Raw genomic sequence first — 27,876 nt, forward strand, 5'->3', positions numbered from 1 at the left:
TCTGCCAATCAGTGCACGAGACTCCAGGACCAATAAAATTGGGTACTTGTCAATAGAGAGGTTTCCTTAGTCAAAATTAAAAGTTTACAACTTCTATCAGATTTCTTGACGAGAAAAAACGTCACAATTTTGCAATACCATACCATATTCATTGATATTGTATCGTTTTAGATATATCGAAAAAACGTATTGAATTTAAATAGTTTTTCGCGCTAGACAAAAGACATAAACGCTAACTCCTACGCTTCATAGAATAGAAAAGTATAGGACAGACGACTTTGTCCTAAGACCTTGTCCCATTCTTATATACTCCATAGACGTCAGTGACAGCACCACCCGCGTGGGCTTACAGTGGAGCGTGGGAGTTATTGCTGCGGCGGTGGAAGCTATCTGTGTGAGCTTGTAGCGGTCGATACGGAGAACAGCAACCAAGGTGTAACGGCGGATTTAGGTGAAGGACTGCTGTCATAATGTATCGCGAGGCCGACACCGCTACTGGCTAACTAATGTACTAGCTGCCAGTTTAGTTGGAACAGCAATATCTGTAATGAAGCCGCGTCCGTCCTTGTACGCGGGTGTATCTGCAGTGGCCTCACACGCACCGAGTTTTGTGGCTCTTGTTATGAATTCGGGACATTTTGGGAGCAAGGGAGGGAGTGAACTGATATCTTAATGGAATTGGGATTTATTTAGTCAAAAAACCAAGTTGTTTCAATATTGAACTTTGCGTGTAATATGACAGCCATTAACAACGTTCAAAGTCAAAGTCAAAGCATTTATTTCAATTAATCCTAAATTAGGCACTTTTGAAACGTCGAATTGACCGTCAGTCTGTCTGTCTGTGAAGCTAGGTTCCTTGAGTCGCCCGCGCCTGGCTTGATTAGAACAGATCTCGTCTCTTGTAATTGAGAGATTTTTGTAGCTGTATGAGAGAAACGTATGGTGACATCTCGATAAAAGTACTTATTGAATTTGATTGGTGGAAAATATTCCAATTATATTTTTGCATATTTAATTAGGGTGATGGTGGTGAATGGTTCGCAAATGACACGTCTACGTAACTCCGCATATAATATTGTATGAAGCTGTATTGCTATTATCTCATTAGTCTTGCCGCACGGATTATATTATTCTTCATAGTTAGCATTTCCAAAACCGCGTCCATTCGCCACAGCCGGCGGCGCGAGGATCCGCGCCCACTTCCTGGTACCATGCGTGGCCAATCTCGTTGCGAATTCTAAATTAAGCAAGAAATGTACGTCTTCCACCGATTCGACTTGCATTGAGCAGCTATACCTATAGTTAGGTAGTTACATCGCGGTGAATGTTGCTTAGTTTGTCCCATCTAAGCGCCGTCTGTGAACTGGGTATTTAGAATCTAGACACACGGCAGTGTGTCCGCCAAGTTCGAGCAAAAAAACCGACACACCGGCCGTGGGTTATATTACACGAACCATTTCGGGCCAAGTTCGACCCACCTATAACTCAAAATCTATTTTATCTACGCATATGAAATTTCTAGTATCTGTCGAGATCTACTTACTTATCTAAAATACAAAATTTCATTAATGTACCTATTGTAGGTTTTGAGATATTGACGTCAGAAAATCGCTATTTTTACTATACACTCACTGACTGACTCACTCACTCACTCACTCATCAAAAACCTAGACCACTTCCAATGGTCGTATTGACTTGAAATTTGGCATGGAGGTAGGTCTTTAGGTCAAGGTAAAGGAAAAAATCTGAAAATGGCCAAGTGTGAGTCGGTTTTAAAAATAATGAAGGTCTAAATTCATACCCCTAAGGAACTAAAATAAAAAAATTATCTATATCTTCCAATGGTCGTACCGACCTAAAATTCTTTACGAAGGTTTGTATTTAGTCAAAGTAAAGTAAAATAAGAAAAAAAGAAAATAAACCTTACAAAAATAAATGAAATCCCACCCAAAACATAAATGTGAAAGGATGCCAAGTTCGATAATATTTGAATGCTTCGCCTATAAAAGAAGTGAGATCTAAATAAGTACCAAGTTCCATACAAAGACCTCAGTTAAAAATGATATAACTTGGCAAGTTTTAATAGAAAATTATATACTTGACTCATTGCGTTTAGTAGGTTTATAACAAAGTGTGTGAAAACTTGCCAACTTGTTATATCATTTTTAACTGAGGTCTTTGTATGGAACTTGGTACTTATTTAGATCTCACTTCTTTTATAGGCGAAGCATTCAAATATTATCGAACTTGGCAGCCTTTCACATTTATGTTTTGGGTGGTGTCTTTATCATACGGAGTCTGTGTTTCCTGATGGGTATAACCTGGGTGTCTTCAAAGCCCGAGTGAATAGGTTGCTTATGGGCAGTCGTGCTCCATCGTAGGCCGCATCATCACTTACCATCAGGCGAGATAGCGGCCAAACGTCGGCCCATTAAATGTAAAAAAAAAATACATAGCACTGCACTGCACAAACAATGAATGTTGAGATTAGTTGGTGATTTAAGTATTTGGCGTCGCTTCGTGAGCAAGTGTAGTTCCTGTCTACTTCATTCACTGTTCGGTTGATGCGATTGTTTTACATGAAACATTTATTTCTATCGATTTTCGATGTATTGCCATTTGCATTAGCCACGGTGGTGTGCGTGCTGCACGCTATTTGTATAAGGCGGGCGTGTGCATGTGTGCGTGCGGCGCGAATGTAATTGTTTGTGTAATATCTGTGTACGGGCGGATGCATGCATTCAGACAGGATGGGAGACGCGTGGAACCGCGGTAATTACATGTATGGTAATCATTGGTCGTTTCATGGTGGGGTGATGGTGGTTAACTTGGTGTTGCACTACAGCGGTGTAAGGATTGAGGATCTATGGACCTTGGTAGAAATAGGTAGGTACAGTCACACTACAGTCATGTTCTGTTAGACAACAAAAGCAATACCGTTTAGTTTAGTTAATATTTCATGGCGTCCTGAGCGCCAAGCACGAATAACTATCGCATTCGTAATGTAAACGTATCGAGATGACGATACGTCATGAGACGTTAACGGAGTGTGGCAGCACGAAGCCTATTCTTTCAACTATCGAGAGCTCGCATCGAATTCGATAGTGACGTCATGCTAATGTAAACTAGAGAAGCAGCCAAGTGAACGATTTGAATGACTTGTTGGGCATAAAGATTTCGTCTGAAAACTAAATTAAATTTATATATATATTTCAACCTTTGTCTACACGTTTTATGAAATAATATTAATTAAATAAATATTAATTATGTGCAAAAAGTACTTAAAGCGAGTTAAGAGAAATATAACGTGACATTATCTATGAAAAAAAAGTACTTAGTTTCATAAATTTATAAATTTTTTTATGATTTCCGAACGTCGTATTTGACATTTGACATTTGCCGGTTGTTTGTTTGTTATTTTATCTTATGTAAATAAATAACAATTTTAACATGTTACATTTAAAATGAGGACGATTCAACTCCAATATGAGCTAATGGTGGAATTTATGCAAAAGTAAGTAAAGATTTCTAAATGTTTCTTTGATTAGCCCTTTTTTTATGTGATGGACAATAATTTAACGGAGATTTGTCTAAACCCTCTCCGGGGTGGCAGTTACATTCAGGCCAAATGGAAGGAGCTAGTGATTTGCACCGGAGCGAAATCTGGCGTACCGGTGAAATTCACCGGTGATTTGCCGATCTCCGGAGATTCACCGGTGATAACCGGTGATGAAAACCATTAATTTCAAATCAAGTTTTTATTAATTGAAAAACAAAACAGAATAGATAATAAAATTGGACTTCAACGAACCCTGAACTCTTTGGAAAGCTAGTAGCAAGGGAATTGAACCACATAAACGGCCAAGAGCGCTTTGAGTTGATGACCGAAATAAATAATATCATTCGAAAGAAGCAAATCAGTAAATAAATTATCTTAATTATGTATTAAATTAAAAACTGATGGTTAATAAATATTTCTATTATTTTAGTAGTATCAATATAGTATTGAAAAATAATATTTTTTTACATAAAAATATTCCATTTAGATATAATATGATCACCGGACTTTAATCGGTTAACAACCGATTGATTTCAATCGAGTACTTTTATCGGTTGTTCTCCGGTACTCACTGCTCCGGTGCAAACCCCTAGAAGGAGCCATTCAGGCAGCAGCGGATACTTAAACAATGTTTGTAATGTAATATTTGATGTATTATCTTTTTACAGATTGGAATATTTGTGGGACCAGTCCAATATTACTGGGAGCAGTGGGCCTACTGTATTCCTACCACACCACTCACTGTTCCTCACGAAGCCTACCCTTCGCCAGCGCCTCCACCAACACCACCGATCCTCCATCCGAGGAAGATAGCTGGAATCCTCCACCAGTGAAAAAACCTAAAGTGAGTTTGATTAAAATGTGTATAGAGAATGACAAGAATTTTATATTTATTTGAATTTTTCTGTTTTTATGTTATTTTAAAATATTATCAAAATATTGTTAATGGCATTGTATTTATAATAATTATTCTAACTGTGTCAATACTGTGAATGTGGTAACTACATGTCTATAATTGGCATTACCACATGATCTTGTGTCTTCATCTTGTTTTTCATTAATGTCTTATAATAATAAATAAATAAATTATATATTATTGGGATTAAGATTAGAATAAAATAGTTTTTAAGTTATTTATATATGTATATACATTTTATTAACTATAAAAAGAGGATTTTGTAGAAAAAAGTAATAAAACACTTGAAATAACTATGAAGTCTATTTATTCTGTCCACCAAAATGTTTTTAGTAGTAGTTTTCTTTACTTATTTCCTATTATTGTGGATTACATCCTTCGGCACGAATGGGCTGGCTCGACCGGAGTGATACCACGGCCTCACAGATAACCGACGTGAAACAATGCTGACGTTGTTTTGTTGTGTGAGTAAGGTTATCGGAGGCCCAATTTCCCCCTTCCTAATATTCTCAATCCCCGATTCCCCAACAACCCTTAAACGTATTCGTTGTTGTTGGTACAATCGTTGTTAACGATCGTAAGTACTTGTTGTACTTTGTTGGTACAAAGACGGTCTTGGCATTTTATAAAAATCACTGCAAGCACTCACTGACTTCACAATATAATATATTTTGTATTATTACAAATTTCGATACCATTCTCACCAACAAATTCTCAGTGACAAATGTTTCGACTCGTTTCGATAGCCAGCTTTCGAAATTTACGTTACCGTACGTCAAAAGCTCGTTCGTGCTTCCAATTTGTGTCAAAATGTTCTAGGTTTCGATACCAATACGATACGATTACTATACGATAGTTATCAAAAACATTCGTGCTTGCGATATTTAGTTCCTTTTACGCACGGTAGGGGCGCTGTTCAAATGTCATAAAAAATTCTGTCGATTGCGATACGAATACTTTCTCGATAGTTTTCGTGCTTAGCACACTGTATCATTGATCGAGTGGTCGCAACTGCGACTGCCGAACACGGGGTCTCGGGTTCGATTCCCGTGTCGGGCAAAGTATTACTGGGCCTTTTTCGGATTTTCGAAAATTTCTCGGTAGTAGCACGGAGTCTGGAATTGTGTCCAGTATACGGCAATAGGCTCACCCCCTATTACATGGGACTTATTACACAAATGGTGAAAAGTGGGTTACATTGTATAGTGGCATTACGTGCCGTAATATGCACTTCTGCCTACCCCTTCGGGGATAAAAGGCTTCGTTGTGTGTGTTCATGGCGTCCTATATTAGCTGTGCTTTATGTTACACGTATGACGTTGTGGTATGTTAACGAGTAGCTTGTAGGTGACCGATGGTAGTTAGCCATTACATGACATGTACATAGTGCTGTATATGTATGTACTATGTACATAGTTTAATGGTAACTAATAGATATATTGAATGGGTGCGTGACGCACGCGACACGCGACCGATGCCTAATGAGCCGCCGCCTGCAGCGCGGAGTACCCACAGCGTGGAGTGCAACGCTCGTCCATTCATACTGCAATTATTGTCTGGTGACTTATTAAAGATACTTAAGTACGTGTTTGGTTCTTAGTTTTTGCACAGTACACAGTGAAGTACAGACCTCCCTAAGACTCCTCTTCTCTTTGCTATAAAACTTTTTGCGCCAATCCTTGAAGAAGCTGTCAAATTGATTCCTTCATCTGACTTCCATTTTGTCTGCCGTGATATTTCTGACATTGAGTGGACTTAAATGAGTTTAGTCCACTGTTTATCACACATTTAGTCCAGTTCGATATCTTGAGTTTTTGTAACGTTTTTGTTCCAGTAGAAGCAGGTACTACTTGTACTAGCAGAGATGCTGATTAGATGATGATCTATTAGCTAAAGATATGTTTTTCTGTGTAGTTCTCCATGGGCTGTATACTCCGCGCGTCGAGGTGACACGGCTTGGCCGACTGGTGGAGTGGCGCGAGTGGGTCCGTCCCATCGATGAATATTACATGAATATTACATGCGCCCGACATTGATACATGGACGTCTTACATCATTACCACACTTTGTGTGTTTACTTACACACTCGATGTAATGCTATCTATAGATTATTCACAGATACATTTTGTATATTAAGTAATTCTTTCCGCTGTAAAATAACACGTCAAAGGCATCTGACCGTCACATTACCTATGCAGCGTCTATAAAGGTATACCTTATGCTTTTTTTGATGGCGGGGGAAACCTTCAAAAAGTGCCTAACTTTTTGGGTATAAAAGACTAGGGAGTGTAGGATTTTTACCTCACTAAACCACCCCGGTGGCCCTCAACACCTGTAAGGGGCACCGGGTCCTCTTAATAGACTTGCTCCGGAGCCTCAGCCCTATCACCTGGAGAAGTCGCAAGCTGCCTGGATACAGCACCTGTATGTAAACACCACGTGTCTAGTGTAGTTACGTAGTATTATAACATCGTACCCACGTGTGTATCTGTATAGCTCCTTCAATACACAATACATGCTCGTTCCAGAATGTTGCCACCGATTGCTCGTAGATATCGGTCAGGCGACGCTCCATGAGTTGCCGATGTTTTGTGCGCCGCGGCCGAGGGCAGGTGGCGCCGGGTCGCGGCATTGTACTCGCAGACAAATGGACTGCCGTGATAGGAAGCTAATTGTCTGCGCTATGACTTGCTGTTTACAATATAGGTCGACAAATCGATGCTTCAATAAACGATTTGGTTTGACCGCATTTGTTTGTATTGTTGCCTTAACCGCGCCGCAGGACGTGCTCTAATATCCGGAGCTGCGGACAATGTAATAGGTTACCGGGTCTACGGCTCAAAGCAGGAAAGGGAAGGGGGTAGTTTTTAGTCAGTAAGAGTCTGACACTCCCTCCCGCCTCACCCAAGGCGGGAGAAGGCATTGGATGATTTTCCCCCTCAAAAAAAGGACGTGCTGTAATATACTAGAAGTCATGTTCTCTTTGTAACAACTATTGAAAAGCCTAAATTAGGAAATCTTGCTAATCGTATGTCTGTTAGAGAAACAGCGAAATGTTCTGATGACAGCGCCCTCACCTTGTGATTCAATATAAGACATACATTAAACATTTAATATCATCAAATTGTATTATTAATTTCTGTTATGTGACAGCAGTGAGTGCCCCGCCCTGTGTCCTCCACGCGACTCGTCCGCTACGTCCGTGTGACCGCCATGTCCGATGTGACAGTGTGTCGACACAGTGTGACCATCCCATCGTCATGCACAGCTTGCCTAACTTGACCACGTCGCCGTAGGTCAGTCACCTGCCTTTGATGGGGGTATCTAGTGAGTGCTGCTCTATTGTACACAATCAAAAAACGAAGTTTTATGAACATCATCCGCAAATAATCAATTCCTAGAAAGATCTCTCACTTATAAGCTATAACTGCTCTGGTGTCAATGGACGGCGGGCGCAGCTTTGGTCACCTTTTGGTCACCGGTGTCTTTTGGTGCCCTATACAAAAACCAAACTGCTGCCAATTACAATATCTTCAGTTCCCCTGAGAGGATAAGTTTCCAAACATATAAGTAACACCCAGTGGCATTATCGATATGTCAATTTATAGATCACACAAATACTTGTTCCGTGTCGTGTCGCGCAGCAGCCGGTCTGCCATCCACTGCGCTACCCGCAGCGTGCTGCTTGTCATTATACAACAGTTATACAACCCGTGTGTACTCTTCCGAACCGATGCCCTGTCCGCTGTCGGTAGTTACTGCCAACTGCCAACTGCTGACTGCGGAGTGTGCGTGCTGTGCCACTCGCTGCGGCTGCAGTAAAATGATATTTTTTTTGCAAATAGGTTATAATGTAACTCTTTTACGCGTCAATCTCTTAAATAGCTAGATGAGGCCGGCATTTCCTATCGGACTACTCTGAGAAGAAATGCCGAAACAAACTCAGAAGTAGTAGTGCAATGTTGCTTCTCATTGTGTGTGCGGAATCGGTAATTACTGCTTAACAAATGCGTGTGTCGGCTTGTCGTGGGAGCTACTCGTATAGTTACCTGCTCAGTGCTGCCGTGACTCGTGACCGGGAGGTGGTTCGTGTTCGTGATGCAACTGCATAGTGGGTTGCAGGTTCGTGATATGGATGGATGGTAAGCTTCTGCAATTAGAGTGCACTTTTTAGTTTTTTTTTTTTTGAAGAGGGAAATTCATACAATTACTTCTCCCGCCTTGGGCGAGGCGAGAGACAGTATCAGGCTCTTACTGACTAAAAACCGTCCGTTTCTACTCCTAAACCCGCTAATGCTTACTTAGAGTGCACTTAAATTGGGTCTGAGAGTAATGTGTATGTGGATATGAAGTTTAAAAGCCCCCAGTACATTACGAAAACAACAACTTTTAATTCTTGTTTTTAAAGAAAACGAAATGCGAACCTCGCTTTGCGGTTGATGACAAGTTAATGTGTGACTGTGTTTTTAGAAGTTAGCGAAATGTGATCAAGTGTATCGAGTCGTAGCGAGCAGTCGTTGAGTCGGTGATTTGTTGTGTCACGGCATCATATTGTCAGATGTTACACATTATTCAATTCTTGGACCACTTCCAAGCGGACTCACTACACGGATCCCTAAGAAAAAGACCAAACTTCACTGTCAGCTGTCACATTCAATTCTCTACCTTATCTTAGATCAATACAAAGTTTACAATCAAATGCATTTGTTTCCATTACACTTGATATCCAGTATTCTGTCTTGTTGCGAAGTGAATAAGGTTGCAAATGCGATAGTAGTCTCGGTAGGGTTGTCGCGACGTTCCGCGCCGCCACGGAGGCGAATGACCCTGCAGCTACAATTGAGTCGAGTACTACAGTACTACAGTAGGTACTACTAGTTGCGATGTCGAGTGGTGCCCGTTACCACTACACTCAGTACTGGGGGACTCCTATCTACTAGATAGCTGTCTGTTTGTATGGCTCATTAGACAAGTGGTCGCAAGTCGCAAGAGTGAGGAATCTTGGGTTTGATTCCCAGGTTGTGTTGTAGAGTCTGTAATGGGGCCCAGTATAAAGCGACATACTAATATACTCATTCACTACTAGCTACCTAAGACTGGTTGATATATCTAACTGATGAATGGGTGCTTCTCCATATCGCGTATCTCCGTCTGCTTCTTTGACTGACTAGTAAGATTTGTGATGTTATATTGAGTTAGCATTCAGTGGCCTTCAACATCCAAGGAGCTCTCGACCAACGTCTTCTGTATCAAACTGATATTGTTTCATATTTGTCGTACAATTACCCCAGTTATTAACCAAATATAATCCACCAGTAGTTCGCGTGTCACTTGTTTGTTACTCAGTACACTCAGTCCCCACTGGTATAGCACCGAGTAGCCACTGACAGATTACCTACCAGTTTACCATGGTCTCGCTTTGTACGATCTCTCCGCACATCCGAAGGTCAGTTTACACTGGTATCGCACAGACACCGTTTCACTTTCGCCTGTCGATGACCCCGCGCCGCTGTACACTGCCGCATTTGTTCCGCAGTCAAACACTGTGACGTGTACTTACTCAGCAATGTACGCTGAATGAATACTTCGGTATACACTGCCGCATCAGTTCCGCAGTTACACGTGATGGCGTGTAGTTGCTGAGCAATGTATGCTGAACTAAAGCTATGTCCTCTACTCAGGTGATGAGTCAAGGTTATGCTATCACGAGCAGCGATGACGTCACTAAATGTTTGTGTGTGATTATGTGTTACAATGTTCATTGACGTTCTGTTACGTCATACTGTTATCATCGGCCGGAATACATCCACTTTTTTTTTTGAGGGTGGAAAATCATCCAATGACTTCTCCCGCCTTGGGTGAGGCGGGAGGGAGTGTCAAACTCTTACTGACTAAAAACCACCCCGTTCCTTCTCCTGCTTTGAGCCGGAGCCCCGGTAATCTTTTACGTTGTCTGCAGCTCCGCGGAATACATCCACTGGACCAATCTTCTTCACATTACGGGAATGCTCTTATACGGCCGGAGGGCTTCTACCTGGCTATTCCAACTGTAGGAGATGAATAGAACGCACTTGTAATGGCTCTGGTGTTTCGGGTGTCCATGGGCGGCGGCGATTGCTTACCATCAGGTGATCCGTCTGCCTGTATACCAGCTTAGGCCTTAAAAAAAGAATCAGTAAAAGTTGTTAGCGCTCGCTGTGTAAGGAACGCTTGTTGTGTAGACCTCGGTCGCACCTATACATGGGACTGTTGACACTTGACAGTAATCACACCAAATACTAAACTGTGGAACATCGCTTAATGAAATAGCAATAAACAATGCGTGTGGGAGTCTTGATAACCTGATTATGTCTCGGCTACTGTAAACTGAATCATACGCGTGTTGACATAGAGTGTGTAGTCGTGTGGCGAGGTGTGCGGGGTGTCGCAATGTATGGTGTGCTATAAGTGGCGCTAATGTCAAGACGGTGCAGTCACCCGCACGTAACTGTGCACACCAGTAACTAGCACTGCTCTTTGCTATATCATTACCATTTGTTACCTGGAGATTTGTAGCTTTTTTTTTTTTTTTGAGAAACGTTAGGATTTTCTCCTGTGTCGTGGGTGCGTTTACAAACATACAAGTTCACATACACATGACACCCAGACCCGAAACAACAATTTGTGGATCACACAAAGAGTTGCTCCGTGCGGGAATCGAACCCGCTACACGTTGTGCGGCAGCCAGTTGCCCAGCCACCGCACCAACCGTGCAGTCTAATATGTGACTAGACATAGACCAGGAGTAGAAACGGGGTGGTTTTTAGTCAGTAAGAGTCTGACACTCCCTCTCACCTCGCCCAAGGCGGGAGAAGTCATTGGATGATTCTCCATCCGTACAAAATAAAGATGCTACACCCCGGCAATTGGCAGTCATACACACACTTGTATCATTATTGAGGTAGGGCGACCAGGGTATGGCGGTAGTTTACTCAATGTTACTGCTATCGAGTTATTCGGTGAATGATGATATTACAAGCTAGAGTATTTTTTGTTAGGTTAGTTAAAATAAGATTGGAAACCTTTTTTTCGTGGATTGCGGTTAAACGGTTCAACGGATAGACGCATCACTAGAGGAGTCACAAGCGTGTTCCGGACCTGTCTGCGTCTTATAGTACATAGTCTCTGGGATTAGTACTGTATTGTTATTGATGCATTCCCGACTGTAGATCGATGGTTCGATACCGGCCGAGACGGCCACACCGCCGGCACGCGACCTTGCTTTGTGCGACACTTCCGCAGTGTGTGTATGTGTGTGTGTAGCGCCACGTAACACTATTACATATTGTTACACTGCCGGCACTACATCACTGTACGCCACGTGGTACGTACCAAAATGTAAACAATATCGTACATATTGAGGCGGATGGAAATTATTCCTTTTCGAGATAAATCTCGTTAAAGATCTGAGAGGGCCTACTCTGGTTCTCAAATCTGAAGTTTCGTTTAATCTTCGGCCGTAGGTTTTATTGATTTACTAATAGAATTACTTGAAATAACGTTTTAGTTTTAATTTCATATTAAAACCTATTTATTTATCTTCATTTCATTCGTTCATTTTAGTTCACGAAAGTTCGCAATAAATAGAATTGTAGTATGCAATCTGCGAAGTTTTTTCGTTCGTTCATTCGTTCGTTGAATTAGAGTAAGCCCCCTGATCTTCATGTGTCAGATGCGCTAAGCTTCATGCTTTCTCTCTGTTTTAAACTATGAGTTATAGTTGCTACTGTACAACGTACATGTTGCTTGGTGTACAGGAGCAGTGGTTGTAGTAGGCGTGTGATGTACCGACAGTCTCGTGGAGTCGTGTTCCCCTGTTGTGGCAACAATAACAATTATTCCGGGAATGTTTACATTCACACCGCACCGATGTACATACACGTCGTGTACTCCATGTTTGATCCAACGAGTTTTAAACTCTACAATAATAACTAGCTTACTTCATGGCGGTACCAATAGAAGCTCTGATTCATTTCCAAGTAGATGAAGTATGAATCTTGCCCCCAAGCATGTCCCTAGTCTACAAACAGCTTCTAGACCCTGGTGTCTATCTAGAAGCTGGTTGCAGGTATTTCTGTACCTTCCATGACCTAACTGCGACTGCGACACCCAAGCAAACTGCCAAGCGTGGGGTAATTCCCAATCATGAATCAAGATGTTTGCTATAATTTAACAATTACCTCGTTCGGGAGAGGTCTTTGGCCAGCAATGGGTGTAACTATTCCAGCTTGTCATAATGGTTGCAACCAACGAGACGGTAATGCATTGTACCCATTTGTAAGCTCACAATGTACCCGTGCGTACGGCGCGTAGCGTTCCGCGGGCACCTCAAAGAGCCATCAGACCACCACAGATGGGGCCCAGTAGGGCTGATGCCTGATCCGGAGCTGCAGACTACCTAGCGGGTTTACCGGAGCTCCGGTTCGAAAAGCAGGAGTAGGGACGGGGTGGTTTTTGTCAGTAAGAGTCTGACACTCCCTCTCGCCTCACCTAAGACGAGAGAAGTCATTGGATGACTTACCCTCCTAAAAAAAAAAGCTCACAATGTACCAGTGAATACAGCTCACCGAGCTTATTTCCAAAGCCTTCGTTAGTAAAATACAATTATTAGAATTATTCGGGACATGTCACCGGCGAGTAATTAGCGCGCCATGCTAATCGTGCCGCGCCGCTCCCATACAGCCGACGTCGACACACGTACTGTGTACATACATAATTATGTACGCCGCTGGTATCGCAAGTATTCCAGTACTTCATAGCTCATAATATCAAGGTTATTTATACTCAGTTCCTACAGCTATAACAAGCAGGAACCCTGGCTCCGTCTCACTGCACTGTCGGTACTCGTGCTGCGAATTCCGTAACATCAAAGGTTCTAACTTCGGATATCGCGGTTGTCGATACTTAACTAGTTAATGTGTTTCCTTGTGTAGTCTCGAGTGTGTGGAGAGGAAGCACTGTTTATTGAGCATTTGACATTTATGTTACACACGCTCATACCTTAGTTTAATAATTGCTGTACCAACTACAGACTCTGGGCCTACTAGGCTAGTCTGCTATTACAATTGTTCAGTGATCGACCATTGTGACACAATTGTAATAGCAGACTAAGGCCCCTGGTTGCCTACTAGGATCTTTAGGTTTCATTTTATTTATACATTGATAATTTCGGAGATCTTTTCAATGAGGTCGCCAAAATTATGTTATTCCTAGTAATAGATTACATCTGTGTGTGTTACAGCTAATTAATTGTATCTTTGTTTGTGTGCAGGGGTGCAGAGCTGGGCGACGTCAGTCTGCTGCGCAGGATGCCCAACGTGGAGGTGCTGGCGCTCAGGTAACACTCGACCATACTACACTAGCAATAAGGACACAATTACCGTAACAGTAGCGAGAGCGCACCCGCACCAGGTGTGAGGGCGAGGCAGCCATTACACCTTCGATCGATATTCGCCTTTATTTGTTCTGGCGATGGCGTCCAATACAGTGTACACTAGTACACGTGGTGTTTACTACCGGCTGTACCTATTATTCAGACCCGGGCCGTGACGCGCCGGTATCGACAGTGGCGCGCCCTTAGAGGCACCTCCCCACCCGGAGCTGCGGACAACGTAAATGGTTACCGGGGCTCCGGCTCAAAGCAGGAGAAGGAACGGGGTGGTTTTTAGTCAGTAAGAGTCTGACATTCCCTCTCGCCTCACCTAAGGCGGGAGAAGTCATTGGATGATATTCGCCCCTCAAAAAAAAAAAAAAACCTCCCCACACACAGTAGTGGGTGACCTCCGGAACAACCAGTCCCCAGCTCGATGCACTACAATACGAACTGGTTTACTGCGCGATCTGGTTCGGTCGGTACTTGGCACTATACAATACAAGTATCAAGTACCTACCTATAGATAGCTGTAGTCACTCGTAGGTACTGATGTGTAGTGAAGTAAGCGATAAAAACGTGTGCGAAATGGCGATCAAAGCTCGTCGGTTCCGCGCGACTGGGTCCGCGCCCGCGCCGCCATACCTCAGTACACTCAGTAGTCTCAGTCACCAAGCAACATAAGTACTGGCTCACTAGGAACTAAAGAGCTATACCAGAACGTAAAGGAGTCATTGTTTTGATGGAATAGGAGGCAAACGAGCAGACGGATTACCTGATGGTAAGCGATCAGCGCGACCCATTGACACCCGCAACGCCAGATAAGTCTCAAGTGCGAAGAGAAGTAGCCCATTTTGTACGTAAGATAAGAATTAATTCTAAATTAAGAATGCAATCTTCTTACTGTACCCTTCCACACTATCGGAGCTGCGGACTGCCTAGCGGGTTTACCGGGGCTCTGGCTCGAAAAGCAGGAGTAGGAACGGGGTGGTTTTTAGTCAGTAAGAGTCTGACACTCCCTCTCGCATCGCCCAAGGCGAGAGTAGTCATTGGATGATTTTCTCCCCTCAAAAAAAACCCCTTCAACACTAAAACATCGAGCAATATTGTCTCAGTACAACATGGTTGGTACTTGGCACGCTGGTGGCGCCATCGATCACTAACAGCGAGTCATTAGGCGGACAGTGCCGACACTGATTGTATGCTCGCGGTGAAAGCTGCCTCACTGCGCGATACAGTGAGCACTGAGTGGCTGCTGACACTTGTCACTCAAACTGAGTGATGAGTGACGAGTGACACTACTGCTGGCAGCTCTGACAGCTTTATGTAACTGTTTGACGGATCCCGGTGCAGTATGGAATATGGATGCAGTCTTATGGCCAAAATCAAGCTGATCTGTGATGTACTAAACTTTCACTGTTTTCATGGTTGTATCTACTGCCGATCCGGGTTAATAGGAGTTGCAGCGGTTTCGGGAGGTTGTAGCGGGCTTAAACCAATTGTATCCAATATTTCTGGATCGATCTCCGTTATTGGCATCAGTTAACTGAAGTTCTACACAACTACTGTCGTAAATAAATCTCTATCCAAATGCCTCGGTTGATAATTTCCTCTGATAGCATATAGTTTAGAGCTAGGTATAGCTCGACGATGCTTTCAAACAGCTGTCCCGTGTAATTGAGTTTCCTACATCCCTAAGCCGGGAGTGCCGGGCACACGGAGGTCGTGACCCGTCTGCCGCCACCCCTCGCAGCCCTCCCTCCCTCTGTCTGCTCCTCACACTCACGTAATTGGTTCTACAAGACAGCTGTTCCATTGTTGTCTACAGGCGATACTACATCAAGCTAGCTGTTTAATGCATTCTCAACTTCATTGTTTTGCAATTAAGTTTAAAATCGAATAATTCTGCTGCTACAGACAACAACGTTATGTTTTTTAGGGAATATTTCCAGCTTGTTGTTGTGTGGGAAAGTATTCGTTCGCAGTGTCTTTGGCCAATGTCACACAAAAAGTTGTATCACTTTATTACCGAAACAACTTCATTGCACAATAGACATTTAGGTATTTCTCGTTTATGTGATTTTATAATAAAAACATTTAATTTTGGCTTCAGCCAAGAGCTGTACGAGTAATATTTCCGATGGTTACGTTACAATGGCCATCTATCGATGGAGACATATCGTTAGTATGCTGTGTAGTTATGTAGGGCTGCAGTTTCTCGCGGAGTCTTGGGAGAAATCTCTGGTCCTTGTACCGTGGCCATTGTGCGGTGCGTAACGCACGCAGCTCGTGACGCATTGCAAGCACAACTACTTAGATTGACTGCACAGTTGGCGCGGTGGCTAGGCAACTGACTGCAACGTGTCGCGGGTTCGATTCCCGCACGAAACAACTCTATGTGTGATCCACAGATTGTTATTCCGGGTCTGGGTGTCATGTGTATGTGAACTTGTATGTTTGTAAACGTACCCACGACACAGGAGGAAATCGAAATGTAGGGCAACGTTTAAAAAAAAAGATGGTACTAGTCGACTATGTTACTTCGGTACGACACCTCAAGTGATCGCACGGTGCAACAACAAAGGATGTAAACAAGTACCGGCGACCGCGGCCGCGGAGAGTTGTGTAGTGTTGCGAATCGAAAGTACCGGAGTGGCGCCGGCACCGGAGCCGCGCACTGTCACCGCGCACAATGCACAATGGACAATGTGCCGCCAGTGGTCGGCTACTGGCCAGTGGTCGGCTACTGGCCAGTGGTCGGCCACTGGCAACCAGAGCGTGGCGCCACTGTTGCACAATGCTGGGCAAGCGCACCTCGCGCCGACTGTACTACTGCTTGCTGCCAATTACTACACTACGAAGTATAGTATTTTTTTAAAAAAAAAACGTTGCCTCACATTAGGATTTTCTTCTGTGTCGTGGATACGTTTACAAACATACAAGTTCACATACACATGACACCTAGACCCGGAACAACAATCTGTGGATCACACAAAGAGTTGTTCCGTGCGGGAATCGAACCCGCGACACGTTGCACGGCAGCCAGTTGCCCAGCCACCGCGCCAACCGTGCAGTCTATATAGCTGCAGTAGCTATATGTATGTATACGAACAATGGCAAGGTAACGCCGAGTGTACCACTCTCCCAGCCCACAAATGTTAGATTGTGTTGTTACTAACAACAACAGACAATGCTATCGTCTCCACTGACGATGCTATCGCACAAAGGTCGTCCTTTCACAATCCTTCATAGAGAGCGTACATTATACAAGTATACATAATATTCGTCTGTTAATTAATCAAACTAGCTACTTCCGCGCAGTTTCACCCGCTCTGCTCGTCTCCTATTGGTCATAGCGTGATGTTTTATAGCCTATAGCCTTCTTCGATAAATGCACTATCCAACACAAAAAGAATTATTCAAATTAGACCAGTAGTTCCTGAGGTTAGCGCGTTCAAACAAACAAACAAACAATATAGATATTCGTCTGTAATGTCAGTAATGTTACTGATAGCACTTGGCTAGCAAACTCTGGATTTGGAAACCGCGATATTATTGTACTCGAGCTGCGGATTGTTACTGACTGCACAACAACTACTGACTAGGCGTGTGTGACTGTTCCAGTATAAACAAGATCCGCACGCTGGGCGACTTCGCGGGCTGCCGGCGGCTGCGCGAGCTGTACGTGCGCAAGAACGAGATCAGCGACCTGCACGAGATCCGCCACCTGCGCCGCCTGCCGGAGCTGACCAGCCTGTGGCTGGACGAGAACCCGTGCACCTCGCAGCCGCACTACCGCATGACGGTGCTCAGGAACCTGCCCAACCTGGAGAAGCTGGACAACGTGCCCGTGCAGCCTGATGAGGTGACGTTACAGACTCCGTAGCACGCTCAGTAAAAGCAGGAGTAGGAACGGGGTGGTTTTTAGTCAGTAAGAGTCTGACACTACCTCTCGCCTCGCCCAAGGCGGGAGAAGTCATTGGATGATTTTCCCCTCACAAAAAAAGCACGCTCAGTAGTGTTCGCCATAACGCTACATAATGTAACTAGCTACTTCCGCGCGGTTTCACCCGCTCTGCTTGGCTCCTATTGGTCATAGCGTGATGTTTTATAGCCTATAGCCTTCCTTGATAAATGCACTATTCAACACAAAAAGAATTATTCAAATCGGACCAGTAGTTCTGGAGATTAGCGCGTTCAAACAAACAAACAATCAAACAAACAAACTCTTCAGCTTTATAATATTAGTATATATGTAGTTTGACTGCACGGTTAGCGCGGTGGCTGGGCAACTGGCTGTCGTGCAACGTGTAGCGAGTTCGATTCCCGCACGGAGCAACTCTTTGTGTGATCCACAAATTTTTTTGGGTCTGGGTGTGATGTGTATGTGAACTTGTATGATTGTAAACGCACCCATGACACAGAAGAAAATGCTAATGAGGGGCAACGTTTATTATTAAAAAAAAATCGTCCCAGATACATTGTAAAAGGGCACTCATGTTGAAAGGTTTAGAAAGATACACATTAAACAATATGTTGCTCTAGTCCCGGAGCAGCTGTTTAATATATACCTAACCATGTTCGTAACGCGCCATGTTGCCTGCAGGTGCAGGAGGCGATGCGGCGCGGGCTGCACATCCCCGACTCGGACGACGAGGGCTACCCGCAGCAGGTGAGCGCAGCATGCGATTCTTTATAGATTAACTTTATATCTGATGGATATAACCTGGGTGTCTTCAAAGCCCGAGTGAATAGGTTGCTTATGGGCAGACGTGCTCCATCGTAGACCGCATCATCACTTACCATCAGGCGAGATAGCGGCCAAACGTCGGCCCATTTAATATAAAAAAAAAAAAAAAATCCGTGCACTAACTGCCGCACTCAGAGTCATTTGATGATTACTTAAACTATTCCTTAGTAACAGATTCAGATTTTGTTCCGAAAACGATTGCAAAGGACTGGGTTAAGTAACCATTAACTGACTCTGAGTACGGCAGTAAGACCAGTCCTCAGGGACATGCCGCGTGGGTATCGTCAGGTTGCCATAATCCCCACGATTGGCTGACTGCTTGAGAATCAGTTTGGGGGCATTGAACATTTTTAGTTATTTCAGACGTCTTGATACATCCTGCTCTCTGTCTAGTTGGCCGAGTAGTTGCAAGTGCAACTGCCGGGCAAGGGGTCTCGGGTTCGATTCCCGAGTCGGGCGAAGTATTACTGGGCTTTTTTCGGTTTTTCAAAAATTTCTCAGTGGTAGCACAGAGTCTGGAAATGTGCCCGGTATATGGCAATAGGCTCACCACCTATTAAATGGGACTTACAACATAAATTGTGAAATGTGGGTGTACATTGGCATTATGTGCCGTAATGTGCACCTCTGCTTATCCATATTGTTGTTAATTTACAAGAAATAGTAACACCTGTGTTAATGTAATGTGGAGCGTGTCTGACGTGCCGGTGTATGCGTTGCAGCAGGAGAGCTACGGCCAGTACCGGCGGCAGCGCTCCTGCGAGTCCAGCCCCGAGCGGGAGCCGGAGCCCTACGTCGCGCGCCCGCCGCCCCAGCACGAGGTACATACTACATACATACTAACTATATATTGTCATCGTCATCGTCATCAGTCGGCATACATGTGGCGATAAAACGAGGGTTCGACTTAATCCCCACACTTGGCAATGTACGTGGGGATCACTAATTAAACTCGAGCGGTGCCATCAAAGTTACAGTGCATGCGTACAGGCATTACCTGTGGAATACAGAGTCCAGTGCTGCCATCTATCGGTGGACACTCGCAACACATGTGTTGTGTCTACCGACAAGTAGTTAATATAGAAATATGCATCCATTCGGTATATACTAGTTACTCTGTACAAGGTATACTACCACTAGCTATGGTTCCTGTTATCACCTGCAGTATATTGATAACAATGGTTGCTCCTATACTGTGTGTGTGTGTGTGTTGTGTGTGTTGTGTACTTTATTGTATTGTTTATTGAATAATTGTATGTGATGTAACAATGTGTTTATGTGATATACTTACTTACATAGTATTATGTACCTATATGTATAGTTATTACGATATCGTGCGAATTAACATAAACTACATAGTATGTATTATACCAAACGTTAATAACGTATGGGAATATGACACTGGGCTTTCTCGGAAATACATTTATTTTTTAATAAATACTGTAATTTAATGCTTTCCTCGCGAGAGAGCCCAATGTGTCCGTTTGTGTATTTATGTTTAAACAATGTATGTTTGTATGTATGTTTATATAATATACCCTAATACGGCATGTCTGTGTACTAACGCTCGTCGTGCGCCGGCGCAGGGCAGCGACAGCTCGGAGGCGGGCGCCGAGCCGGGGGAGCCCGCCAGGGACGCGCAGGTATATCGTACCCAGCTACCGTACCACTGTTACACTAGCATATATACTGCATCATTACACTACATGCCAGGGACGCGCAGGTATATCGTACCCAGCTACCGTACCACTGTTACACTAGCATATATACTGCATCATTACACTACATGCCAGGGACGCGCAGGTATATCGTACCCAGCTACCGTACCACTGTTACACTAGCATATATACTGCATCATTACACTACATGCCAGGGACGCGCAGGTATATCGTACCCAGCTACCGTACCACTGTTACACTAGCATATATACTGCATCATTACACTACATGCCAGGGACGCGCAGGTATATCGTACCCAGCTACCGTACCACTGTTACACTAGCATATATACTGCATCATTACACTACATGCCAGGGACGCGCAGGTATATCGTACCCAGCTACCGTACCACTGTTACACTAGCATATATACTGCATCATTACACTACATGCCAGGGACGCGCAGGTATATCGTACCCAGCTACCGTACCACTGTTACACTAGCATATATACTGCATCATTACACTACATGCCAGGGACGCGCAGGTATATCGTACCCAGCTACCGTACCACTGTTACACTAGCATATATACTGCATCATTACACTACATGCCAGGGACGCGCAGGTATATCGTACCCAGCTACCGTACCACTGTTACACTAGCATATATACTGCATCATTACACTACATGCCAGGGACGCGCAGGTATATCGTACCCAGCTACCGTACCACTGTTACACTAGCATATATACTGCATCATTACACTACATGCCAGGGACGCGCAGGTATATCGTACCCAGCTACCGTACCACTGTTACACTAGCATATATACTGCATCATTACACTACATGCCAGGGACGCGCAGGTATATCGTACCCAGCTACCGTACCACTGTTACACTAGCATATATACTGCATCATTACACTACATGCCAGGGACGCGCAGGTATATCGTACCCAGCTACCGTACCACTGTTACACTAGCATATATACTGCATCATTACACTACATGCCAGGGACGCGCAGGTATATCGTACCCAGCTACCGTACCACTGTTACACTAGCATATATACTGCATCATTACACTACATGCCAGGGACGCGCAGGTATATCGTACCCAGCTACCGTACCACTGTTACACTAGCATATATACTGCATCATTACACTACATGCCAGGGACGCGCAGGTATATCGTACCCAGCTACCGTACCACTGTTACACTAGCATATATACTGCATCATTACACTACATGCCAGGGACGCGCAGGTATATCGTACCCAGCTACCGTACCACTGTTACACTAGCATATATACTGCATCATTACACTACATGCCAGGGACGCGCAGGTATATCGTACCCAGCTACCGTACCACTGTTACACTAGCATATATACTGCATCATTACACTACATGCCAGGGACGCGCAGGTATATCGTACCCAGCTACCGTACCACTGTTACACTAGCATATATACTGCATCATTACACTACATGCCAGGGACGCGCAGGTATATCGTACCCAGCTACCGTACCACTGTTACACTAGCATATATACTGCATCATTACACTACATGCCAGGGACGCGCAGGTATATCGTACCCAGCTACCGTACCACTGTTACACTAGCATATATACTGCATCATTACACTACATGCCAGGGACGCGCAGGTATATCGTACCCAGCTACCGTACCACTGTTACACTAGCATATATACTGCATCATTACACTACATGCCAGGGACGCGCAGGTATATCGTACCCAGCTACCGTACCACTGTTACACTAGCATATATACTGCATCATTACACTACATGCCAGGGACGCGCAGGTATATCGTACCCAGCTACCGTACCACTGTTACACTAGCATATATACTGCATCATTACACTACATGCCAGGGACGCGCAGGTATATCGTACCCAGCTACCGTACCACTGTTACACTAGCATATATACTGCATCATTACACTACATGCCAGGGACGCGCAGGTATATCGTACCCAGCTACCGTACCACTGTTACACTAGCATATATACTGCATCATTACACTACATGCCAGGGACGCGCAGGTATATCGTACCCAGCTACCGTACCACTGTTACACTAGCATATATACTGCATCATTACACTACATGCCAGGGACGCGCAGGTATATCGTACCCAGCTACCGTACCACTGTTACACTAGCATATATACTGCATCATTACACTACATGCCAGGGACGCGCAGGTATATCGTACCCAGCTACCGTACCACTGTTACACTAGCATATATACTGCATCATTACACTACATGCCAGGGACGCGCAGGTATATCGTACCCAGCTACCGTACCACTGTTACACTAGCATATATACTGCATCATTACACTACATGCCAGGGACGCGCAGGTATATCGTACCCAGCTACCGTACCACTGTTACACTAGCATATATACTGCATCATTACACTACATGCCAGGGACGCGCAGGTATATCGTACCCAGCCACCGTACCACTGTTACACTAGCATATATACTGCATCATTACACTACATGCCAGGGACGCGCAGGTATATCGTACCCAGCTACCGTACCACTGTTACACTAGCATATATACTGCATCATTACACTACATGCCAGGGACGCGCAGGTATATCGTACCCAGCCACCGTACCACTGTTACACTAGCATATATACTGCATCATTACACTACATGCCAGGGACGCGCAGGTATATCGTACCCAGCTACCGTACCACTGTTACACTAGCATATATACTGCATCATTACACTACATGCCAGGGACGCGCAGGTATATCGTACCCAGCTACCGTACCACTGTTACACTAGCATATATACTGCATCATTACACTACATGCCAGGGACGCGCAGGTATATCGTACCCAGCTACCGTACCACTGTTACACTAGCATATATACTGCATCATTACACTACATGTCCACTGCTGAACAAACAGGGTGAGGGTCGCCATAATCCCCACACTTGGCTTGCGGGCTCATGTAGCACATGTCACCATCAGCCGCAACACACTCATCGTTGGGCAATGGCTTATAGTAGGGTGAAGGGTTGTCTTAATCCCCACACTTGGCTTGGTGATGGCAGTAAAGTTTAGGTTGTTCCGGGCTCCGTAGCTTCGAGCTATATTACATTGAATTAAGAATCATATTATGAAGTTAATATGTTCCAGTACACAACGTGTATATTGCACTTACTGTTCCTAATGTATGGTCACGTCTATACTCGCACTATGGAGACTCACGCTTACTCACTAACAACAACTTGTATGTACTTACTGCACCTGTATACTAACCTTATTTATTTGTTGTCATAATACACTGTTGAACAAACGTGTACCTTATAACAGTTAGTTTGCTATAATCCCCATACTTGGCTAGCGACTTGGGGATTATACAACAATTTAATTTGGACATGTAGTATTTGGGTGGTGGAGTACAGTACTCGGCCACCACTGCACTGTGCACTGTATACCGGTAGTATGTATGTATAATATAATATAATGTAACGTAACGTACGTATGTCGGTACAGTGGCCGGGCTCCCCGACGCGGCAGGAGGACGAGCGCTACGAGCACCCCGCCATGACGCGCTCCCACTACGACGTGAGTACCACTCCACCCCACTACCCCACCCCACTACCCCACAGACCCCCCCCAATACAGCACCCTACTATCGTACTACCTCATTATCCTCACAGACCCTACACTACTACTCGGCCCACGGACTACCATAAGTATTACCCCATTACCACAGCACCCTACCACCATACTACCTCAAAATTCAAAAATCCCAAAGACCCCACAGACCTGAGACCCCACTGCCTCACTACTACACTACTTGTTGATATTGCTGTACACACTACACCGTGTACTATATAATTGAATGTGTATCCGTGTGTCCATACATGACCAGTGTACGTTGCAGGCGCGGTCCCCGGACGCCGGCTCGCTGCGGCACTCGCTCTCCATGCACAGCGTCAAGGTATACACTCACTCTCTCACTCACTCACTCTCTTACTCTTGTATTGTTTAGTACGTGACATCAATTACTCACGTAATATTTGACAGGATTAATTACTATCTATGTAGTATTGAGTCTTCGTTACAAATATGTAGATCAATGCAAACATTTTAGCTAAAGTTATTCATCTTGGCCGACATTTTATTGATAAGGCTTATAGAAGTTCTAGACCTAATGTATTACACAAGAGGAGATGCCATTTATTTATTTATTTGAATAGAACGGTACAAACCAATAACACTATTCAATACCTTACAAAAAATTAAAACATATAAAATTTAGAAACTTAATATAAATATTAATTATTTAATATTCATTCATCCATCTCTTTCGCAAAACTTGAAACATTTCGACAAAAATAATCTTCTTTCATTCGAAAACACGTCACACTCTGGCTTTGAATCCAGGAATCGGTTTAAAAGTATCATAGTGCGCGGTAACCGAGACTTAACTCTACTGACTGGTCTGCAAGATGGTATAGCAAAGAACTGGTGCTTTCTGTTGCGACAGTAATTGTCAGGAGCAAAAATCCTGAGGAACTCATTATGCAGTTCAGGAGCGTCAATATGACCGTGGATAATCTTGTAAATGATTAAAATTTGTTGCATTTCCCGTCTAACTTTTAAAGAATTATACCCCAAACAACCAAGTAAAAATAGTGATGGGTATAAGTAAGGATAGTAATTATTTATACGTTTGTACATAATAATAATATGATAATATGATTAGGCACTGTGACACAAATACGGCCCTGTCCAATGATATTATTAGTAAAAACATAGGTACATAGGTTAAAAACGATCAGAAAGTGTCACATAAAAATGTGGACAATTGGCAACATGTTTGTAGTATGGGACCGCTAGATGGAACATAGAGAGGGGCGCGGTTTGTAACGTCCCGCGCTCCCCGTAACGTGTCACGCGTTGTGTTAAAGGTACATCCAGTTATGGCATCTCCTGTTTGTGTTTGCTTCATGGAATATTGTCAATTAGAAATGAACGAGTGTACGTTGTAAGTGTGCATGTATATGTGTGTGTGTGTGTAGGAGTACGGGTACGCGTCCAACGGCGAGTGCCGCTACCCGGCGGGGGGCGTCACGTCGCCGCCCTACCACGACACCTACTACGACCGGAGCGACAGGTACTGTGTCCCGTCTGTCCGTCCTTCCTGACGACATATCGATCACTCTTGATGTCGATGTCCACACAATATAATCAACTGCCTCCGTTACGGATTTCAAACGGAAGCTCTCGATTGGTAGCAGAGAGCTCATTAAACCCGTTGAACATAAATATGTGTTTGTATGGTGCGTGTGTCCAGGTCGGAGTCGTGCGGGCAGATGTCGCAGCGCGGCAGCGGCGAGGCGTGGGACGAGCGCGCGCGCCCCGACAGGGACAGAGATATGCCGCGCGACAAGGACAGCGCCTGCCACTACTCCGCCGTCATGCAGGAGCACCGCGGCTTCACGCGGAGGCCCGTCGCGCGGGTACGCTACACCCACCTCACTCACTGTACTATACTATACATGTAGTGATGTGACACTAACTCGTACGGTGTGGTTCCAGAACTCGAACCTGCTGTCGGCCGTGCTGTGCCTGGTGAAGGAGCTCGACTACCCGAGCCTGGAGGTGGCGGAGATGGCCGTCAGGTACCCCCCCCCCCACTGCGTACTGTCGCTACTGGAGCTACTGCTGCAGAGGAGAGGCTTGTCTGCTTGGAACACGGACAGGCCGTGCTACGCGCCAGACGCGTCCGCGACGTCCTCGCTGCGTACCCGCGGCGTGGTCGTCGCGCGTCCGCAACGTATCCGTCGCACGCTCCTCTACAAGGACGCTCGCTATTCGAATGCACATGATCTGTTCCCCATATTGTAGACATGTTCGTATACCAGTGTATGTGTGTTACAGATGTCGTATGGATGAGCTGGCGAACGCACAGTGACGTCGCGCGGCGCCCTCCGCGCCCCCCCACTCGCCGCCCGCGCCCTCCGCGCCTGCGCCCGCGCCCCCTGCGCCCCCCGCGCCCTGACGTGACGTCACGCGCCCTCTAGTCAGCGCCCGACACTGGGGCGCGCGCGCCCAGTGTCCGAGAGCCCGGTGTACACGAAAATGAACTTTATTGTAAATGACATAACGTGTGTTGTATATTTGTACCTGCCACGGCCGCACAGCGAATGCAAACACACGACACACACACACACACACGCACACGACGCTACACTAGTGCCGCTACATTGCTCCGACACTACATGGGTTCGTATGTCGGTCCCTTGCGTCGACTATACCTAATGCGCTCTAACAAGGTGCGGCTGACAGATGCCAGTATGACGTTGACGTCTCTCTTTAGGGATGGACATTAGAAAAATCTTTTTTTATCGCTATCGATACTCGCAGCATACATTTAATTCTCTTGAATTTTTTTATTAAATGTGTGTGTTATTTAGTTGTGCAGTCTAACTACGTGTATATACTTGTCAAAATAAATATTTTATGACCGAGCCCTGAGGTGTTTCAGAGTTACAGTTTTACAGAACCGTGAAGAAAACAAGGATATATTAGTTTGTATATGTTGGAATAGTACCACCACGCATTATCAATGGCGCCGGAAATGTCTAGAAAAATGCCTACTACATATTTCTGCTCAGATAATGTTACTGTGGTTTGGGCAGAGAGAGCCGCGTCTACAGTGGATTTACCCACATAATTAAAGGTTTTTTAAGAATGATAATTGAACGACGCACGATTTTCGTTTTTTATTCTAAAAAAACATCGATTACCTATCCATCGTAGGCGTACATCCCATCACTAAACACGACTATGGATTTACGTTATACGCATAACACTTTACTTTATTTTTCATTTCATTAGATTTTAATTGAATACTAGAACATTCCGGTTGGTTTTAATTTAATTAACTACGCATCCGAATGATTTAACATAATACGAATGTGATACAGCTAAAATATTAAGGCATAATTTTTAAATCGCAGCAACTTTCAAGAGTGATACGAAACGTTACTGAATCTGTCAGCCGCACCTTGTTAGAGCGCATTAGGTATAGCAATGTATTCAGAATGCAGTGAGCATTCAGTTGCAAGTGGTTCTAGTTTACGAGTGACAGCTCGCGATGTACGCGATGTACGCGGTGTACGCGGTGGCGTCTCCGCGTACAAAGTGTACTGAGCAATGGCGTTGTTGCAAATCGTCTGATGTTTTTTCTCAAACAAGTGTCCATCAAACGTGGACATTAAAAACGTAGTGACGATACAACGATACAAGTACTTGCAGGCGTCGTGTGGCGGGTGTGGCGTGCCCGTGTGGCCGCGTGTCGACTAATAAATTAATGTAATGTGTAATGTACTCGCGATCGATCGATTGCAATAAATTAACTTGCCGTAACATAAGTCTGGTTTTATTTTTTGTCTCCTGTCCGCTGTACTCTGTGCCACGCATTGTTCAACTAGTTATTCAGGACAATCCCTAACATTCCCCCTCCCCCCCACGAGAAACAAGTGGACGAAATAAACCGCCATTGATTTATTCAGCGTCATTAT

The 27,876-nt window shown here is 44.4% G+C and overlaps 1 protein-coding gene across 6 annotated transcripts in view; it reads left to right on the forward strand.

Moving 5' to 3' along the window:
- Positions 1-27,726, forward strand: part of LOC118279689 (cilia- and flagella-associated protein 410) — a 47,102-nt gene extending 19,376 nt beyond the window's left edge. The window contains exons 2-12 of one of the 6 annotated variants that reach the window (XM_050702754.1): positions 13,786-13,851; positions 17,509-17,749; positions 18,491-18,556; positions 19,360-19,455; positions 20,221-20,277; positions 23,834-23,905; positions 24,228-24,284; positions 25,369-25,463; positions 25,644-25,809; positions 25,889-25,971; positions 26,231-27,726. In XM_050702754.1, coding sequence (XP_050558711.1) covers positions 13,786-13,851; positions 17,509-17,749; positions 18,491-18,556; positions 19,360-19,455; positions 20,221-20,277; positions 23,834-23,905; positions 24,228-24,284; positions 25,369-25,463; positions 25,644-25,809; positions 25,889-25,971; positions 26,231-26,264 — 1,033 coding nt within the window. In that variant the 3' untranslated portion in view covers positions 26,265-27,726. Of the gene's footprint in view, positions 1-13,785; positions 13,852-17,508; positions 17,750-18,490; positions 18,557-19,356; positions 19,456-20,220; positions 20,278-23,833; positions 23,906-24,227; positions 24,285-25,368; positions 25,464-25,643; positions 25,810-25,888; positions 25,972-26,230 lie in introns of all 6 variants that reach the window. The other 5 variants (XM_050702753.1, XM_050702756.1, XM_050702758.1 and 2 more) reach the window with 5 other exon arrangements.
- The last annotated feature ends 150 nt before the right edge of the window (positions 27,727-27,876 follow it).

This window comes from Spodoptera frugiperda, chromosome 22, assembly GCF_023101765.2.
Source record: "Spodoptera frugiperda isolate SF20-4 chromosome 22, AGI-APGP_CSIRO_Sfru_2.0, whole genome shotgun sequence".
In the NCBI taxonomy this organism is placed as follows: domain Eukaryota; kingdom Metazoa; phylum Arthropoda; class Insecta; order Lepidoptera; family Noctuidae; genus Spodoptera; species Spodoptera frugiperda.